Here is a 22,111-nt window from a genome sequence, read left to right on the forward strand (position 1 = left end):
GACATCGGGCATGCAGGGTAGGGGTAATGATGGAGTTCTTGACAGTTATAGAGAGATTGGGGGTGGAGATTTTGGAAGAAGGGGGGAAAATAAGGAGCTCTGTTTTGGAGAGATTTAGCTTCAGGTAATGAGAGGACATCCAGGAAAAGATGTGAGAAAGACAGTTAGTGACACGGGTTAGCAAGGAAGGAGATAGGTCTGGTGCAGAGAAGTTGATTTGGGTGTCGTCGGCATACAAATGATATTGGAACACGTTGGACATTATTAGGGAACCTAATGACGACGTGTAGATTGAGAAGAGAAGGGGACTGAGGACAGAGCTTTGCAGAACCCCAACAGAAAGTGGTGACGGGTAGAGGAGGCCCCAGAGAAGGCTACAATAAAGGTGTTGGAACTATATATATTTTTTTTGTTTATTTTCTTACTTCTCATTATCTATCCCTTAACAGCTTCCCTTGCACAGTGTACACTTTTGGAGATTGGACATGGAAAGGCTTAACTTTGCAAATAATGGGGGATTATAGCATTCCCCCAGTGCCTCCTTAAAACCACATGGCGACTAATGCCCATAGTATCTTCTGGGGTTTCTTGGCAACATAATACTTACATATGCCAAACAACAATATTTAAGCAAATTGGCTGTTTTTAATCTAGAGGGTAGCACATTGTATGCCTACTGACTTGTGGTATGTGATTCATGTGCTAATGTTTATAATAACCCATGAAACGTTTGCAGTTTTTCTTAACCCAAATATTTAAGCGGCTGAAACAAGCTAGAGTTTGTTTCCCTACCTGATCTAACCAGCAGCTCAGCCATTGTGCCTGCCTGTGCACACTCATAAATCCCTTACGTGATGAATTTAAGGGAAATTGATGATGGGATTTGAGGAACAGTGCAAAGCACAGCCAGTGTGTCAGTAATAAGATTTTGTTTACCGAGGAATATGTATACACACACGTGTGTGAAATTATAGATATATCACTATTATGCGATTCCACTCCTACTCTCTGTATACAGATATTCTACATACCCATACATTAATGTATAGATAGCCATAAGTATTATGCAGCTCAGCATGTGCTTTTTTCAGTGTGTATATTTTATATATATATATATATATATATATATATATATATATATATATATATATATATATATAATGTTAATGTGTGTATATAAAGACTGAGTCTGAAGAAGAGGTAATATAACTGATGGGGAGAATTTCCTCTGAACATTACACCAATAAATAGATAGGCACTTAAAAATTCCAGGGAGTGTGGTCTTCTTTATTGTGTATTATATGTGTATTTTATATTTATATATACACACATATATACGTAGTAGTGTGTTGTAACTCACACCGTAGCTGTGAGGGGAGGGCCCTTCATTGATTTTTGCACAAGGGCCTTGAAGTTTCTAGTTATGCCTCTGGCTATAGGAAAAAATGAATGAAACCAAACATTTGTTTTAGGAGGGAATCTGAGTTTTCCATACCTTTTTTTGTTACCTATGAAAAATCATTTGTAGCTATTTCACTCATACACTCCATTGTATAACAAAGCATGTTCACTTGGTTAATCATAGAAAGTGAGTGTCTTGTCTACTCTTGTTATCCTGGTCAATGGCGTGTTCTGTTAAAAAGGAGTTACAACCAACTTACATTAATAGTTGGTGGCATTTTACAAATAAATAACTTTAGACTAAACCATTCATGTACTAATGTACTAAGTGGTATTTCATCCAGTCCTGTTTCCGCTGTGGTGAAACATATAAACATATAAACACACATTATTAATCAGTTCATTCTAGTCAGTCCACCTTTAATAATGTCAAACACTTAGCAGTTAGCCAGTTTTATTTATTTTTTTAAAAAGAAGCTGATATGAGGTGACCAACCCACTTTCTTTTTCTGGACATTCTTCCTTAGTGGTAACATTTTGTTTTCTTCTTCAAAAGGGAACAGACAAGCATTTTAACCATGTTATTTCAAACAAGCTTACAGCAACATCAGTTTACAAGCAGGAGCCAAAGAAAAAATCATTCTTTTAGCAAATATTTAGAAAAAAAAGAATTTCTAAATTACAGGATTAAACAGATTATTTAATTTACTTCTTAGATAAAGTGATGTTAGGATCAGCACTCCTGGGTCATCCCCTCCATATGTAACACTGCAGGATTTGCAGGAGATAGGTGCTCAAACCTTCACAGACCCCCAACCAAGATCTGAAGGAATCAAGTAGGAAAAAAGCTAAGCTTGAGAAAGAGGCAAGTAGCCTCGAAACGTTGCTCCTATTAAAGGTGTTTTCCAGTTGCTGAGAGTGCTACCTTCATCCTTTTTCGAATTCAGTTTTTTTCTTTAAAAAAAAAAAAGCAGCACTAGAATTGCGTCTAATTTACACTCACAATAACAACAGATGATGTCTCAGTCCAGCCGTACAAAGATTTAGTGACAGCAAATATAGTGTAGGTGCTCTGTTTGTAAGATAAATACATTTTAATAGCAGTGAGTCTTTGTGAGGGTCTTAGATCTTTCATGTATGTCTTTATATGTATGAATAAAATGGGTTTTTTTTTAACTTTCCTTGAGTTGGCATCCTTTACGAGTAGTATGAGAGCAATGCCCAGCTGAACTGCACTCTCTCGCTCCTTGTGAGTTTATTATTTTCCATTATCTTCATCTTGGATATATCTTTAGTAACAGCACGGTATGTGCAGGCCCTCAACATATAGAGGCTCCTTATGGCTGTCTGTCATCAACAATCAGGCGCTGATCCCACTCTTATATAGGCACAAGTGTATTAGACCAATAATCCTGCCACAACCAAACCCCACTGCTAGTATCCCTAAATGCAACTGGTCCCACGTCTGCTCCCTCCCCACATACACTATATCTTTTAATGCACAAGTTACATGGTCCCCACTAACAGCCAAATACCTCCACAATGCTTTCATCATCAAAGAAAACCCTCATTATATTTACTAGAGCTTGTTTATATTTGCAGTTTGTATCTGTTATATTTTCTTGTGTTTTTATTCCTCGTTTCATGTTTGACTTGTTTTTGATGTTTCTGTAAAAATATGTGTTTTGCTATTAAATAGTTTCCTTCAGAAAACCCAGAACTGTCTTTTTTACTTTCACAGATCCCACAAAGCTTGTTTTGCACATGAGATCTCCTGTGGACAGCGATACCATTTAATGTTCCTTTTCTTTTTTTTGAAATTTAATAAAGACTAATAAATCATAAAAAATGGAGGAAAAAACACCTCCTTTTAAGTATATATCCTGACTTGTTGCAGCCACATCCTACAACCTAACTACCCCCAAAATTAAAAAAAAAAAAAAACACACACACAAAAAAAAAATCTTACCAGAAGTGTAGTTGAACAATCTTCTTTCTTTTTTTTTTTTCTGTTGTGCAATAGCAACACAAGAGTGGGTGGGCTCAATTTTGATAGTGAGTCCTACTACACCAATATCCTGATTGGTTTAGTGATTAACCAAGAAGGATTTAATGAACTGTCTTTAAAGGGACAGTCAAGTCCAAAAAAAACTTTCATGATTTAAATAGGTCATGTAATTTTAAACAACTTCCCAATTTACTTTTATCACCAATTTTGCTTTTTTCTCTTGGTATTCTTAGTTGAAAGCTAAAACTAGGAGGTTCATATGCTAATTTTTAGACCTTGAAGACTGCCTCTAATCTGAATGCATTTTGACCACTAGAGGGCATTAGTTCATGTGTTTCATATAGATAACATTGAGCTCATGCACGTGAAGTGACCTGGGAGTGAACACTGATTGGCTAAAATGCAAGTCTGTCAAACTGAAATAAGGGGGCAGTCAGCAGAAGCTTAGATACAAGGTAATTACAGAGGTAAAACATGTATTAATATAAGTGTTGGTTATGTACATCTGGGGAATGGGTAATAAAAGGATTATCATTCTTTTTAAACAACAAAAATTCTGATGTTGACTGTCCTTTTAAATAAAATGAGAACGTCCAAAAAAACGCCTAGAACACAGCAAGGAAGGAAGTTGTTTTGTGTTACATTTTTAATGAGAGGGCCGCTAAAGCCAAAATTGAGATTTTGTGATTTAGATTGGCTGTCACATGAAACAGGGGGAGGGAAAATTGTATTAACTTTTAAATTTGCAAGAAAATATTCTGCTCATTTCAAATTCAAACATTATCTTTTTATTGTGTATTTGCCAGTAAGTCAATTCTTCTGTATTTAGTGGTCTTTTAAGGAGTGGTTGTTTATTTAGATAAATTTATGTTGGGGAGATGATGAGGCATTGAAAGGTAGGTAGGTTTTAGTGTTTTACAAAGGGGTAGATCATATAAGTGGGGGATTGTTTACATTGACAGGCATTATGTAGCAAAGGTTAATACTTAAAGGGGTCTGTAATGGGGGGATTTATAGTTAAGGGGAGAATGTAATGGAGAGACTGTGCGGGCATTTCATAAAAGGGACAGTAAATACATGGAGATTTTTTATATAAAATATTAAGTTATGCATAGTAAAATAGCTTTGCAATATATTTTCATTACTTATTTTGTAATTTAGTGCTACAAATTGAGAAATACCTAATTCTTAGAACTGTGAATGTCCCCTGCTGACTTTTCAAGGCTAACTCTGCTACATAGACATCACAAACAGGCTTTATCAGACAACACCTGCAAAACAATGCACTTTAAATTTATTTTATGACAGTAGCTAGCTTTGTAGTCTGTGGACTAATGTTCAGAATGGCTCCTCCAAATAAGGAGAATGGTAGGTTTAGCTGATTACAGTTAAAAAAATAAATAAATAATAAGATGTTTACTTGTCTTAAAATTGTTAAAAGGGACATTAAACTACTGGGTACCACTACAGTAGTATGGTTACTACTCACCATGCTATTATTTTCCTCCTGTGCCTGCAGCTCTTTTAAAAACAATTCTATTTTAACCCATTACAGAAGCCAGTTGGCAAAGCACTGCATCTTTATACTGGGCACCACCATCTTGTAGTGCACAAATTGTTGCCTAATGTGACAGAAGCAGAGTGTTTTCACAGATCAGTGTTGAAAGTCTTGCGATCGTCATGTTGACAGCTGTATCTTGCCTTTTGGATTAGCTTCCACAATAGAAAGCGTGAGTTTTACAGTTTTGTATGTTTTTACACAATTTAAAAATTACATAAATATAGAAAAGCTCTCAGAAATAATATAAGCCCATTCAGCCAACACGCTATTTATTATGCATGGTAAACTGTAATGCATTAGAAGACTTGCAAAAAAGACAACAATATCATTGATCTTAGAACATGCATTGCTTTTGTCACAGGGGGCAAAAATACATAAGACCTAAGATGGCTGCGCCCAGTGTAAAGATGCAGAGCTTTACTAATCAGCACTTGCAAATGGTTAAAATAAGAAAATGGCTTTAAAAAGAGCTGCAGAGACAGAAGGAAAAACAATACCATAGTAAGCAAAAACCATCCTGATGTAGTTGTGCCCAGCACTTTAATGTCACTTTAAGACTTGGCTGATATGTTATTCTATAGCAGCACAACAGAAATGTTTTGTAATTACAAGGTGTTTTAATGTCCCCTTAACTCAGGGATGGGGAACCTTGGCCCTCCTGATGTTGCAGAACTACATTTCCCATGATGCTCAACTGGACTTCAGAGTGCCTAAGCATCATGGGTAATGTAGTTCTGAAACATCAGAAGGGCCAAGGTTCCCCACCCCTGCTTTAACTGGTGGTGTTTTGCTATGGACCAATATTGTGGGCACCTTTCTTGGACGGAGTATTGCTTTGGGGTATATTATGGGAAGATCTCTTAGGTATTGAAGTGGGGAATCACATATCTTAGTCCAATGGGTGTAAGGAGTGTTGCAGAGGTGGTTAATGTAAGGGGTCTCTTGGGTGTTAGGCAAGGCTAGTGGACAAAGTTAAAAGTGGTAGCCACTGCAGATTAGCCATGATTACATAATTTAATAATATAGTCCAGGAGCCTCTGTAATGTTAGCATTAGTTGAGTTTTAGGGGGCTGCGTTTTCTCTTAAATAAACAGTGAGTACAAAAAAGTGATGCAAACCAGGTCTCTCTGGTTTATTTGAAGTACTGACTGTACCCGTAAATTATGTTTTTATGCTTCTGTTATTGTCGTTCTATATCTGCACAAAGTCCATTAGTGCAGACAACAAATACAATACGATCTATACCTTTCCGTTAACATGACCGAAAGACCAGTTCAGAATAAGTATGTATCCCTATGTAACGATAGGATACTGCTAAATGTAGTCTAGTCGGTTTAGTACTATATTTTTTTCCGCATCTTGATTATTTTTAGATGTTTACATATGCCCATTTGAACTACATAACAGTCAATATTAGAATAATTTACCAGATGAACGTTTACAATTTTCTAGAACAATTTGCCATAAAGTGACCTTTTACTATATGCTTTCATTACTTTAAATACAACACAATTATCTATTAGACCATTTTTATTGGCGATGGAGATGAAGGCTCTTGTAATTATTGGCTTTTCTCATAATGCATAAAAAGGTCTATTTTATATAATATTGCCCTGAGAGTATTTCATTGTCACAATGGGCCTCAATATATATTTAAATTATCAATAGGCTTGCAGGACTCTCTTAACCAAAAGTGATGATCCATTAACATTCTACTTATCATAGCGGTTGCAACACACTGTTTAGTATTTAGGCTTCATGATATTTTACTTCTTTGAGAATCAAAATGCTTTTTGATCTTAAAACATAACTTCTGACATTGATATTTATACGTAAGTGTATTGGGTGCAAGAGAGGCCTTTATATGATGCAGAAAGTTCTCCATTTGTGGCTCTATTTTCTCTCATATTTCTTGTTAACCATTGGGCCCAAGAGTGGCTTTCCTCGTAACTATCATTAAATATAAAAGATTGGTTTTCAGAGTATTTGGTCTTATAAGTGTCTTAATGTTTGTCTATAAAGTTCATAAAAAACTTGATAGTGGTCTGACAATTGATACAGAAAAATACAAGTAGCGCCTAAAACACAAGGCAAAGATAAGAAAAACAGAATTTATGTTTACCTGATAAATTACTTTCTCCAACGGTGTGTCCGGTCCACGGCGTCATCCTTACTTGTGGGATATTCTCTTCCCCAACAGGAAATGGCAAAGAGCCCAGCAAAGCTGGTCACATGATCCCTCCTAGGCTCCGCCTACCCCAGTCATTCGACCGACGTTAAGGAGGAATATTTGCATAGGAGAAACCATATGATACCGTGGTGACTGTAGTTAAAGAAAATAAATTATCAGACCTGATTAAAAAACCAGGAGAAAGTAATTTATCAGGTAAACATAAATTCTGTTTTCTCCAACATAGGTGTGTCCGGTCCACGGCGTCATCCTTACTTGTGGGAACCAATACCAAAGCTTTAGGACACGGATGAAGGGAGGGAGCAAATCAGGTCACCTAGATGGAAGGCACCACGGCTTGCAAAACCTTTCTCCCAAAAATAGCCTCAGAAGAAGCAAAAGTATCAAACTTGTAAAATTTGGTAAAAGTGTGCAGTGAAGACCAAGTCGCTGCCCTACATATCTGATCAACAGAAGCCTCGTTCTTGAAGGCCCATGTGGAAGCCACAGCCCTAGTGGAATGAGCTGTGATTCTTTCGGGAGGCTGCCGTCCGGCAGTCTCGTAAGCCAATCTGATGATGCTTTTAATCCAAAAAGAGAGAGAGGTAGAAGTTGCTTTTTGACCTCTCCTTTTACCGGAATAAACAACAAACAAGGAAGATGTTTGTCTAAAATCCTTTGTAGCATCTAAATAGAATTTTAGAGCGCGAACAACATCCAAATTGTGCAACAAACGTTCCTTCTTCGAAACTGGTTTCGGACACAGAGAAGGTACGATAATCTCCTGGTTAATGTTTTTGTTAGAAACAACTTTTGGAAGAAAACCAGGTTTAGTACGAAAAACCACCTTATCTGCATGGAACACCAGATAAGGAGGAGAACACTGCAGAGCAGATAATTCTGAAACTCTTCTAGCAGAAGAAATTGCAACCAAAAACAAAACTTTCCAAGATAATAACTTAATATCAACGGAATGTAAGGGTTCAAACGGAACCCCCTGAAGAACTGAAAGAACTAAGTTGAGACTCCAAGGAGGAGTCAAAGGTTTGTAAACAGGCTTGATTCTAACCAGAGCCTGAACAAAGGCTTGAACATCTGGCACAGCTGCCAGCTTTTTGTGAAGTAACACAGACAAGGCAGAAATCTGTCCCTTCAGGGAACTTGCAGATAATCCTTTTTCCAATCCTTCTTGAAGGAAGGATAGAATCTTAGGAATCTTAACCTTGTCCCAAGGGAATCCTTTAGATTCACACCAACAGATATATTTTTTCCAAATTTTGTGGTAAATCTTTCTAGTTACAGGCTTTCTGGCCTGAACAAGAGTATCGATAACAGAATCTGAGAACCCTCGCTTCGATAAGATCAAGCGTTCAATCTCCAAGCAGTCAGCTGGAGTGAGACCAGATTCGGATGTTCGAACGGACCTTGAACAAGAAGGTCTCGTCTCAAAGGTAGCTTCCATGGTGGAGCCGATGACATATTCACCAGATCTGCATACCAAGTCCTGCGTGGCCACGCAGGAGCTATCAAGATCACCGACGCCCTTTCCTGATTGATCCTGGCTACCAGCCTGGGGATGAGAGGAAACGGCGGGAATACATAAGCTAGTTTGAAGGTCCAAGGTGCTACTAGTGCATCCACTAGAGCCGCCTTGGGATCCCTGGATCTGGACCCGTAGCAAGGAACTTTGAAGTTCTGACGAGAGGCCATCAGATCCATGTCTGGAATGCCCCACAGTTGAGTGACTTGGGCAAAGATTTCCGGATGGAGTTCCCACTCCCCCGGATGCAATGTCTGACGACTCAGAAAATCCGCTTCCCAATTTTCCACTCCTGGGATGTGGATAGCAGACAGGTGGCAGGAGTGAGACTCCGCCCATAGAATGATTTTGGTCACTTCTTCCATCGCCAGGGAACTCCTTGTTCCCCCCTGATGGTTGATGTACGCAACAGTTGTCATGTTGTCTGATTGAAACCGTATGAACTTGGCCCTCGCTAGCTGAGGCCAAGCCTTGAGAGCATTGAATATCGCTCTCAGTTCCAGAATATTTATTGGTAGAAGAGATTCTTCCCGAGACCAAAGACCCTGAGCTTTCAGGGATCCCCAGACCGCGCCCCAGCCCATCAGACTGGCGTCGGTCGTGACAATGACCCACTCTGGTCTGCGGAAGGTCATCCCTTGTGACAGGTTGTCCAGGGACAGCCACCAACGGAGTGAGTCTCTGGTCCTCTGATTTACTTGTATCCTCGGAGACAAGTCTGTATAGTCCCCATTCCACTGACTGAGCATGCACAGTTGTAATGGTCTTAGATGAATGCGCGCAAAAGGAACTATGTCCATTGCCGCTACCATCAAACCTATCACTTCCATGCACTGCGCTATGGAAGGAAGAGGAACGGAATGAAGTATCCGACAAGAGTCTAGAAGTTTTGTTTTTCTGGCCTCTGTCAGAAAAATCCTCATTTCTAAGGAGTCTATTATTGTTCCCAAGAAGGGAACCCTTGTTGACGGAGATAGAGAACTCTTTTCCACGTTCACTTTCCATCCATGAGATCTGAGAAAGGCCAGGACGATGTCCGTGTGAGCCTTTGCATGAGGAAGGGACGACGCTTGAATCAGAATGTCGTCCAAGTAAGGTACTACAGCAATGCCCCTTGGTCTTAGCACCGCTAGAAGGGACCCTAGTACCTTTGTGAAAATCCTTGGAGCAGTGGCTAATCCGAAAGGAAGCGCCACGAACTGGTAATGCTTGTCCAGGAATGCGAACCTTAGGAACCGATGATGTTCCTTGTGGATAGGAATATGTAGATACGCATCCTTTAAATCCACCGTGGTCATGAATTGACCTTCCTGGATGGAAGGAAGAATTGTTCGAATGGTTTCCATTTTGAACGATGGAACCTTGAGAAACTTGTTTAAGATCTTGAGATCTAAGATTGGTCTGAACGTTCCCTCTTTTTTGGGAACTATGAACAGATTGGAGTAGAACCCCATCCCTTGTTCTCCTAATGGAACAGGATGAATCACTCCCATTTTTAACAGGTCTTCTACACAACGTAAGAATGCCTGTCTTTTTATGTGGTCTGAAGACAACTGAGACCTGTGGAACCTCCCCCTTGGGGGAAGCCCCTTGAATTCCAGAAGATAACCTTGGGAGACTATTTCTAGCGCCCAAGGATCCAGAACATCTCTTGCCCAAGCCTGAGCGAAGAGAGAGAGTCTGCCCCCCACCAGATCCGGTCCCGGATCGGGGGCCAACATTTCATGCTGTCTTGGTAGCAGTGGCAGGTTTCTTGGCCTGCTTTCCCTTGTTCCAGCCTTGCATTGGTCTCCAAGCTGGCTTGGCTTGAGAAGTATTACCCTCTTGCTTAGAGGACGTAGCACTTTGGGCTGGTCCGTTTCTACGAAAGGGACGAAAATTAGGTTTATTTTTGGCCTTGAAAGGCCGATCCTGAGGAAGGGCGTGGCCCTTACCCCCAGTGATATCAGAGATAATCTCTTTCAAGTCAGGGCCAAACAGCGTTTTCCCCTTGAAAGGAATGTTAAGTAGCTTGTTCTTGGAAGACGCATCAGCTGACCAAGATTTCAACCAAAGCGCTCTGCGCGCCACAATAGCAAACCCAGAATTCTTAGCCGCTAACCTAGCCAATTGCAAAGTGGCGTCTAGGGTGAAAGAATTAGCCAATTTGAGAGCATTGATTCTGTCCATAATCTCCTCATAAGGAGGAGAATCACTATCGACCGCCTTTACCAGCTCATCGAACCAGAAACACGCGGCTGTAGCGACAGGGACAATGCATGAAATTGGTTGTAGAAGGTAACCCTGCTGAACAAACATCTTTTTAAGTAAACCTTCTAATTTTTTATCCATAGGATCTTTGAAAGCACAACTATCTTCTATGGGTATAGTGGTGCGTTTGTTTAAAGTGGAAACCGCTCCCTCGACCTTGGGGACTGTCTGCCATAAGTCCTTTCTGGGGTCGACCATAGGAAACAATTTTTTAAATATGGGGGGAGGGACGAAAGGAATACCGGGCCTTTCCCATTCTTTATTTACAATGTCCGCCACCCGCTTGGGTATAGGAAAAGCTTCTGGGAGCCCCGGGACCTCTAGGAACTTGTCCATTTTACATAGTTTCTCTGGGATGACCAACTTGTCACAATCATCCAGAGTGGATAATACCTCCTTAAGCAGAATGCGGAGATGTTCCAACTTAAATTTAAACGTAATCACATCAGGTTCAGCTTGTTGAGAAATGTTCCCTGAATCAGTAATTTCTCCCTCAGACAAAACCTCCCTGGCCCCATCAGACTGGTTTAGGGGCCCTTCAGAACCATTATTATCAGCGTCGTCATGCTCTTCAGTATCTAAAACAGAGCAGTCGCGCTTACGCTGATAAGTGTGCATTTTGGCTAAAATGTTTTTGACAGAATTATCCATTACAGCCGTTAATTGTTGCATAGTAAGGAGTATTGGCGCGCTAGATGTACTAGGGGCCTCCTGAGTGGGCAAGACTCGTGTAGACGAAGGAGGGAATGATGCAGTACCATGCTTACTCCCCTCACTTGAGGAATCATCTTGGGCATCATTGTCATTGTCACATAAATCACATTTATTTAAATGAGAAGGAACTCTGGCTTCCCCACATTCAGAACACAGTCTATCTGGTAGTTCAGACATGTTAAACAGGCATAAACTTGATAACAAAGTACAAAAAACGTTTTAAAATAAAACCGTTACTGTCACTTTAAATTTTAAACTGAACACACTTTATTACTGCAATTGCGAAAAAATATGAAGGAATTGTTCAAAATTCACCAAAATTCCACCACAGTGTCTTAAAGCCTTAAAAGTATTGCACACCAAATTTGGAAGCTTTAACCCTTAAAATAACGGAACCGGAGCCGTTTTTAACTTTAACCCCTTTACAGTCCCTGGTATCTGCTTTGCTGAGACCCAACCAAGCCCAAAGGGGAATACGATACCAAATGACGCCTTCAGAAAGTCTTTTCTATGTATCAGAGCTCCTCACACATGCGACTGCATGTCATGCCTCTCAAAAACAAGTGCGCAACACCGGCGCGAAAATGAGGCTCTGCCTATGATTTGGGAAAGCCCCTAAGAATAAGGTGTCTAAAACAGTGCCTGCCGATATAATCTTATCAAAATACCCAGATTAAATGATTCCTCAAGGCTAAATATGTGTTAATAATGAATCGATTTAGCCCAGAAAAAGTCTACAGTCTTAATAAGCCCTTGTGAAGCCCTTATTTACTATCTTAATAAACATGGCTTACCGGATCCCATAGGGAAAATGACAGCTTCCAGCATTACATCGTCTTGTTAGAATGTGTCATACCTCAAGCAGCAAGAGACTGCTCACTGTTCCCCCAACTGAAGTTAATTCCTCTCAACAGTCCTGTGTGGAACAGCCATGGATTTTAGTAACGGTTGCTAAAATCATTTTCCTCATACAAACAGAAATCTTCATCTCTTTTCTGTTTCTGAGTAAATAGTACATACCAGCACTATTTTAAAATAACAAACTCTTGATTGAATAATAAAAACTACAGTTAAACACTAAAAAACTCTAAGCCATCTCCGTGGAGATGTTGCCTGTACAACGGCAAAGAGAATGACTAGGGTAGGCGGAGCCTAGGAGGGATCATGTGACCAGCTTTGCTGGGCTCTTTGCCATTTCCTGTTGGGGAAGAGAATATCCCACAAGTAAGGATGACGCCGTGGACCGGACACACCTATGTTGGAGAAATGGTTATTTAGGGCCACATTAAAACATATATATATATTTATTAAAAACAAACAAATTATCTGGATCCATGTTACAAGACTGGTTAAAATGATTAAAAATGGTGGATTTATATATATGTGTGTGTGTGTATATATATATATATATATATATATATATATATATATAATTGTATGCTTAGTAACTTAGTAATAGCCACTTTCTTACCTTTGCCTTGTGTTTTAGGCTCTCCTTGTATTTTTCTGTATTAGTTGTCTATTTTAGGGTTAGCTAGGTACCCTATATCAAGGAGCTTTAAGGTATAACCATATGCTAAGTGCTGGGAGATCTATATCAGTGGTCTGACAATTGTACATGTTCTATTAATGTGAGATGGTTGGCTTTGTTTAACATTTTAGAGTTTGTTGGTAATTGACATAAATGGACAAATCTGTGTAACACCCTTTTTACTGGAACTTGTATCTTTCCTTTGTTTAAACCTCAATAACAACTATTACATTTAAAAAAAAAAAATGTCTAATGAAGTAGACTGTATGGCCTTCCTGTAAAAATTTGTTTGTGTGAAAGCAAGCACATTGCACTTGTAGGAATTTATAAAAGTATTTATTAAAGACCAAACAGCTACCTTGCACAAATGTTCCAAATTCTTCTTTATGTGAAGCCCATGGAATTAAACGACAACAACTTACAAGTGGCAGGATTTTCCTCCAAATTTATAAGCCAGAAACCATATAAAATGAATGCAGTTAGCTAGAGATGATTTAGAAGTATCCAAACAAGACTTAAAACGGGACACTGTAGTCACATTTTTGTTTTATCTAAAAGATGACACTATCAAGTGTATTATTATCAGGCTTGCGAAGGGACTTCCCCATCACACAATCTGTCCTGATCAACCAGTGAGTTTTAGAAAGAAGTGAAAAACCAATTCTGCTTTATTTGAATGTAACCAGATTTTCTTTTTTCTTTTTACACATGCTTGCCAGAAGCAAGAGTACAACGTTTCTTTAAGTGTTTTGACAAATGAAGTCAGTGAAGCAGATAATTAATTATCCATTGGATTTGAGGAAAATAATGGAAGCACAATTTTAGAATCAATAATCTGAATGGAAATAATCTCTGGAAGAAATGAAGCAAACTTCATTGAAACAACCCTATACTGATGGAAGAGAAGAACACACCATGATGCAAATTTAAAAGGGACATAAAATCAAAATAATTTCTTTCAGGATTCAGATAGAACATACCATTTTAAACAACTTTCAAATTTACTTCTATTATCAAAACAAAAAATTGTATAGTGAGGTGCTCTTGGAGCCTTTATCAGACAAACAGAGCAGAGAAGTTACATCCTATAAAAGGCCACTTTTGGGCCTCAAACTCAGACTGTACAACACATAGGCAATGCCAAACCCTAGCCATTACTATAAAGCAGATCTGTTAAACAGTGATAATAGGAGGTCTGCATGACAGGAAAATTAACCTAGATATTGTTATACATAGATACAATTTACAGCGCCCTGGCACTCCGAAATGTACTACTCCAGGCAAGGAAGTTAAAGGGACAGTCTACACCAGAATTGTTATTGTTTTAAAAGATAGATAATACCTTTTTTTTACCCATTCCCTAGTTTTGCATAACCAACACAGTTATATTTATATATTTTTTACCTCTGTGATTATCTTGTATCTAAGCTTCTGCAGACTGCCCCTTTATTTCAGTTCTTTGACAGACTTGCAGTTTAGCTAATTAGTGATGGCTCCCAGGTAACTTCACGTGCACAAGCACAGTGTTATCTATATGAAAAACATGAACTAACACCCTCTAGTGGTGAAAAACCTGTTAAAATGCATTTTTAAGAGGCGGCCTTCAAGGTCTAAGAAATTAGCATATGAACCTCCTAGGTTAAGCTTTCAACTAAGAATACCAAGAGAACAAAGAAAAATTGGTGATACAAGTAAATTGGAAAAATGTTTAAAATGACATGCCCTACCTGAATCATGAAAGTTTTTTTTTGGACTAGACTGTCCCTTTAAGACTTCAAAGTTTTTTTCCAATCAGTGTAAAAACATAAATCCAACACATGGATATATTAAAGAGTAAGAACAAGTGAACAGTGGGGAACCATGGGCCCTCCACATCAGATGTGTTTCATGCCGAGAAGGCACTTGATCACTGATCACCTTCTCGGCATGAAACGTGTCTGATGTGGAGGGGCCATGGTTCCCCACTGTTAACTTGTTCTTACTCTTTAATATATCCATGTGTTGGATTTATGTTTTTACACTGGTTGGAAATACATTTTGAAGTCTCAACTTTCTTGCCTGAAGTAGAATATTTTGGATGGCCAGGATGCAGTGAGTTGTACATTATGGTTTGTCTGTACAGGGACCTATCCTGGAGCACTTGGAAGTACACACCCCCAATACCACCATAGTGCCGACACAGAAGAATGCTGTGGTAAGAGATTTTGGCTTGAGCATCCATTACATTGCTTTGTGACTGTATTGTTATACATAACCAGTGTTCTCCCTAGGACCTTTTTAAAAGGTGCACAAACGTCTGATTTTACTGACCACACGCAGCTAAAATATTAGCCATTGTTAAGCTCAAATAAGTCAATATTCAATTTTTTCAAATATTTATTGCACAATGTATCATTAAATAAATGTATGTTAAATTTTGCAATTTTTTGTGCTTTGGATAGCAGAAAATGTTAAAATATTTGAAAGAATTACACTGCCCCCACCTGGCTACTTTATAATGCTACCCAGCTGCCAACATTTTCTGTGGAGAATACTAAATAACTATCAGCATACCAAGGTCCATTTTGTGCCCAATAGTGAAAATACATTGGAATTGTCACATTGATGCCCTAATTGCTAAGGGTCAATGAGATTTGAAATGGTAGAATGGCTAAAGATACTGACTGTATTGACAATTAGAAATTCCCCCATTTGTCTTCAAACAAAAGTTGTTCTATAGTGAAGTAAATATGTCATAACCCCTTGTTTGGCAATTTGATAAACCGGTACTGCAAGATAGATAAACCATACTGTATATCCCTCCTCTCAGGTCACAGTATGAGAGTATTCCCTACAGATAGATAAAAGGTCAATGTGCCATGCTGCCCCGTCCATTTAACATTTTGTCATTTAAGGGACAAATAGTCTTTATTTACCTCTCAAGTGCATCTCTTCCCAGAATATTCAATGGAAAATGTGCTTACACATCAGAGGATTGTTAAATACAGGCGGAGCCACACTCAGAATGGTATTTTAGGGTATATACCCATATTTATTGTGAATTATGTGTAGAAATACATGTCTAGATGCACAATAATCTGAAGACTCTGCTGCTTTAATTTACCAATATAAATCAAATGACTTAAAATAATAATAATAATAACAAACCAGATACAAATTTTCATGGAATTGCTACTTAGTATGAATGACATGCATTTATTTTGCAATTATTTTTTCTACTTTGAAAATAGTTACAAAAAAAAGTCACTTATTAAAAATATAATGGGGTCATTATAATAAAATTAACACAAAATTAACTTAAATATAACACTATACTTTTTTGCCAGCAAAAACATAATTTTATCACTAAGAAAAATTACAATCCGTTTAGTGAGAAATATTTTTTTAAACAAGACATTATCATGCACGTCACTACCACTCGTGATATACTTAGAAAGCACTATATAACAATTTAAGTATATATAAAAAGTTCCTACTTGTTACACAATTAGGCTGTCAAATTACAATAAAGAACAATTACTAATGCAGTTGAAAAACCACATAATAGCTTCTAATCTAGGAAGATATCTTCAAATCAGAGTAGAATGTTACTCAGTGCACAGCCAAGGGTTACTGAAAAGAAAAAGTGTAAAAAAATTATTTATAATCAAATCTTAAGCAAAACAATTAACCCTTCCACCCCATATGAATCCACCCAACCTATTTTTTTTTAGAATATATGTAATTTTTCTGCTGTATTATTTTAGATCTGCTTTGCCTGTTAAGGTTCAAACTGGAATTGTCAAAAATTAGCATTTTATCTCCAGTGCAGATTATTATTGCAAGTTCCATAGTCTATAAAAAAATGGAGATGAAAAGAATGATGAAAAAGTCATAACACTTGTGGTCTCATACTACATCAATACAGTGAATTTTAATACGTAGGAGTATATATCCAATATAATTTATGTGTTTTTTGGAAGAAAGACTTCTTTTTTTGCCCTTAAGCATATTTAGCAACAAGGTAATAAAAAAAAGTGTCCTGTGAAAGTATTTTTTTTTAATGTTTTATTAATGTGAATAACAAAATCAGCAGTATTAAACAGCAAATGCTATAGAAAAATATACAAAAAATGAAATAGAAAAAAACTGTCAAAAATACTGCATTACACACACTTATCTAGCATTTTAAAAATGTATACTGTTTTGCTAATTTATTTCTGAATGTCTGTGTGTTGCATTAAAAAATAATAGAAAAGAGAAGGCTACAATTTCATCTTCAGAAACATCACTATTTTACAAATATATTAAAGACTTGGAAAATATCTAGACATATGAAAATATTTAAATATTGGCAATTTATTTAAAAAAAAAATTCTAGTAGACTGTTGCATAATTGTTATTCTGGATAAAAAAAAAAAAAAAAAAAAAAAAGCTGATAATGAAATAGATTCTGCCTCTCAAGGCTGATTTTAATGTAAAATGCACCCTTGACAAATCCAGGGAACTACAGCTCCGAGAAATTTAGCTGTGGCTCCTACATTTTTGGATTATTCTTCATATCTATATGTAAAAGCCTTGTTTCTAAGAGTGTGCATCTGACTCCTAAATTTGAATTAAAATGGTGAAGTCTTGAATTATGAACATTAACAGAACTGATTTTGGCAATGGATGAATAAACTGGTGATATAGGAAATCATGATCAAACACAGAAATGCAGAAAGAAAGATTCTAGATTCTGGAGTATAACACACAAAAATGTTCTGTATCTGATGTCACAACCTTATATATGGGCCTACACTTTTAAAATTAATTTTGTAAATAAACCTTTTTTTGTAAATAAATAGATTCACAGATATCTGTGGACAACTAAATGTATGCCCAAGGCGAAAAGGGAAGAGTTTATATTTCATGAACATTTTATTTTTCAACATTTCTTCCTTGTGTTTAACGTCCTGCAAAAACATTAAATACACAGTCAGAACTGTGCTTGTGCCACTCCAGATGCGGATACAGCTGGTTAGCCAATCAAAAGCAAGCATCACTCTGTATCCTCATTTGTGGGGGTGTTCCAGGACAAAAAAATCTAAATGGGATTTTATACTAAAAAAATAATTCTAATCATACATATTTTTGTTTTGTTCTTGCATTTGTTGAATTTATTTATTTTGATTTTTTAAATGTATAAGATGCGCCTACGGGTCCATTAGATAGGAGCTCACTGATAGGAACATGGTCCCACAAGCATAAGGAAATAATAGGAAAAAAGCAAAAAACTAATATATGATACTTTAAAAACCCTCTTTTAAATGCAACAAAGAAAAATGACTAATGTCCCTTTAACTATTTGTCTTACATCTAATGCAGGTTCATCTCGTAGCCGAAAACATGCTGGCACATTAAGAAATCTGAACATAAATTTTCCTTTTTTTTGTTTTTTGTTTTAATTTAATTGAATCCAGAAAGCAGTGATAATAAGGGAACTAATATTGACATTGCAATGTAGCTATGATGAATTTATCAATAGAACATGCAACAAAATATTACAAGAAAGATATGGGTGACTATGTTATGCCGTTCCATGCAGGTTATTCACGCTTTCTTCCACAAGCTGCCAAAAACGGTCATGCGTTTACACAAGACGAGCAAGCGAGTGAACAGGCAGGGACAGCAGTGTGCTATATGAACGGGGAATTCTCTGCAAGGTGGTACCAAAGGAAAAAGGGAATTACAGGAAACCAGAACTGAAAACAAAACAGAAAAAAATGGATTAATGACCTTGTGGATTTTATTACAACGAATCTTTGCCAGCGAAATCGCTAAAAATGTAGAAAGAAGTACGCATGCGTTTTATTAGTATAGTTACATGCAAGGAACAGCGTAGGCAGCCAACAATTAAATAGCGGAGTCATTATTTATTTGTCCCTAATCCTATTTAATTCAAGAGGAGATTATAGGATAACAAAAATCAGACAAATGTATTCATGTGACTGAATGTTAACATTTTAATACAGAATGCAATGTAGTATTTGAATATTTAAATATAAAAGTTAAATATGATATATTAATTCTGACACCAAAATACTTCCACTGAGGTCTATGGGAATCAAAATTGACAAAAATAAAATGTTACATTTTAGAAAAGGAAAACAATTTTTTTTTTTTTACTTTTTTTTTAAGTGATTGTTCTATCATAAGTAGATTGAGTGTAAGGAGTAAAAAGAATGCAGACTGGAAGATGTGTTGATAATGTTTAGCACTGTGAGATGTAGATTTGATTCCACTTGAGTGATCTATAAAATGACCCAATAATTTCTATAAGAGGATGGTTTCTTGTATATAGATTCTATGCTTAGCTTAACAGCTCTATATAAGGATGTTTTATATTAACAGCTCTATATAAGAATGTTTTATATTAACAGCTCTATATAAGAATGTTTTATATTAACAGCTCTATATAAGAATGTTTTATATTAACAGCTCTATATAAGAATGTTTTATATTAACAGCTCTATATAAGAATGTTTTATATTAACAGCTCTATATAAGGATGTTTTATATTAACAGCTCTATATAAGAATGTTTTATATTAACAGCTCTATATAAGAATGTTTTATATTAACAGCTCTATATAAGGATGTTTTATATTAACAGCTCTATATAAGGATGTTTTATATTAACAGCTCTATATAAGGATGTTTTATATTAACAGCTCTATATAAGAATGTTTTATATTAACAGCTCTATATAAGGATGTTTTATATTAACAGCTCTATACAGGGCTGCCATCAGGGGGTGACAGGGGTGACTCCTGTCAGGGGCCAAATGGGCCAGGGGGGCCCCATGAGGCAAGAACTAAAAAAAAAAAAAAATCTTTTTTTTTAAATTTTGCCAGCCACCAGTGGGTACTACAGCAGAGTGCTAATTGAGCATGGGAAATGTTATTACAAGGAGTAAAGTATTAGCATTTGAGAGGATTTCCGAGTGTGCACTAAACCACTATGCACAGTGTGAGACAGACTTGGCACTTTGTTTGTACAGGGTGTGCCTGAGTCAGACGGCAGATCACTTTCATTTGCAGAAGAGGTAGGACTTATTTAGCAAATGTTTTTTATTTCTTTGTGCAATTTCGGATTGTAACTTCAGTGTGGTAGTAGTTGTATGGTGGGGCCAGGGGTCCATAAAAACACATTTTTTTTAGCAGCAGTGTAATTTATGATTGTTTGATAATGTTGTAGAAATTCTATATTTAAAACCATGCAGAAATGTTTCCTCCTCAATACAAATGGTAGGTGCTCTTTTGACAGATATGTATATATATTATATATATATATATATATATATATATATATCATTCCAGTTTACTGCCCCTTTATGCAAGGACTTTCAAGATGCAAGGAGGCATTTTATCTAAGATTTTTATATCTGCATAACATGTTATACTCTCAGACTAAGATTGCTCAGTGTTTGTAATGAGACAGGTTAACTTAAAACTGTTCAGTTTCACTACAGCTGACTTAATTTTGAAATACATACCAACAAGCCTAAATCCTGCATTTAACCAGATCTAATGGTATGAGTACCACAGCTTATGGTTCCACCAAGACCATATAGAGTACAGCATTTTCAAAATCCATAAGTACAGCTGACAGATGGGAACATTTGTCCACTATATTTGAAGTGGTGCTCTTGGTTGGGGAAAATGGGGGGGGGGGGGGGGAAACAAACATATGTCAACCTTTTAAAAGTACTTTTCTTCATCTAGCCAGATCATTAATGTACAATTTTAAATTCACAGAATTATTTTTGTTTGCACATTTACAAATACAATTCTTTAAAAAGTGATCTCTTAATTTCTGCAATTTTTTTATCATGCATGTCACACACTGTTGATTTAGGGGATGCAAGGTCCATAAATGTTTCCTCCTGTGAGAGTTTCTGTGGGTGTCTGTTTTTATGTCTTTGTGCTTTGGTTTGTGCCTCTATGAGTGTGTATGTATTTTTTTCTGTGGGTCTCTCTGTGAGGGTGGGTGTGTATGTCTTTGTGCATTTTCTGTGGATGTATGTGAGGGTGTGTGCATATGTCTAAGTTTTTTCTATGGGTGTCTCTGTGAGGGTGCGTGTACGTTTGTCTTTGTGTATTTTCTCTGGATGCCTCTATGAGGGTGGGTGTGTATGTCTGTGTTTTCTGTGGATGTATGTCTGTGTTTTCTGAGGATGTATCTGTGAGGGTGTGTGTGTGTGTGTGTGTGTGTGTGTGTGTGTGTGTGTGTATGTATGTATGTATGTATGTATGTATGTATGTATGTATGTATGTATGTGTTTTCTGTGGATGTCTTTGTGAGGGTGTGTGTTTTCTGTGGGTGTCTCTGTGAGGGTGTGTGTATGTCTTTGTGTGTTTTCTGTGGATGTCTCAGTGAGGGTGTGTGTATGTTTGTCTTTCTGTGTTTTCTGTGGGTGTCTCTCTGTGTGTGTGTGTGTATGTCTTTGTGGGTTTTCTGAGCCTGTCTCTGTTGGTGTTTCCTTGGGTGTATATGTGCAAGTTTGCGTTTGTGTGTGTGTGTGTGTCCATTGTCTGTTCCTTTTTAGGACATTTTGACCTTACTACTGATTATTCATATCTTTTTACAGACTTTGAGACTAATGAGACCTTTCCGGAATTCACCAATCCACCATTTAACCTTTAAATTATTGTTTAGGCAGTTCAGGGCCCTTCCTTTCAGTTACTGCATGCTGTTGTCATCATTTAGTTGGCATCTTCCTTTACAAAAAGATAATCAGAACTCCATATTATATTTTCTAAATCTCCTTTTTTTTTTTTACAAAACTGTAGTTTACCTCATTACTTGTCAGGTCAATGTAAACAAGTGCTGAGTGTCTGTTTGGGTGTTTTTGTCTGAGTGTGTTTCTTTGCGTGTCTGCTAGAGTGTCTATATGTGAATCCTTATGTGTGAGTG

The 22,111-nt window shown here is 37.1% G+C and overlaps 1 protein-coding gene across 1 annotated transcript in view; it reads right to left on the reverse strand.

Annotated features, from left to right (window-relative positions):
* Window positions 1-16,180: 16,180 nt before the first annotated feature.
* The window catches only part of SEPTIN6 (septin 6), a gene marked incomplete in the record, with an annotated part of 231,349 nt that continues 225,418 nt past the window's right edge, over window positions 16,181-22,111 (reverse strand). Inside the window, 1 exon segment of the mRNA XM_053699188.1 lies at window positions 16,181-16,787. Within this exon segment, the coding sequence (XP_053555163.1) occupies window positions 16,763-16,787 (25 nt within the window).

The sequence above is a fragment of the Bombina bombina genome, chromosome 1, assembly GCF_027579735.1.
Source record: "Bombina bombina isolate aBomBom1 chromosome 1, aBomBom1.pri, whole genome shotgun sequence".
NCBI lineage: Eukaryota > Metazoa > Chordata > Amphibia > Anura > Bombinatoridae > Bombina > Bombina bombina.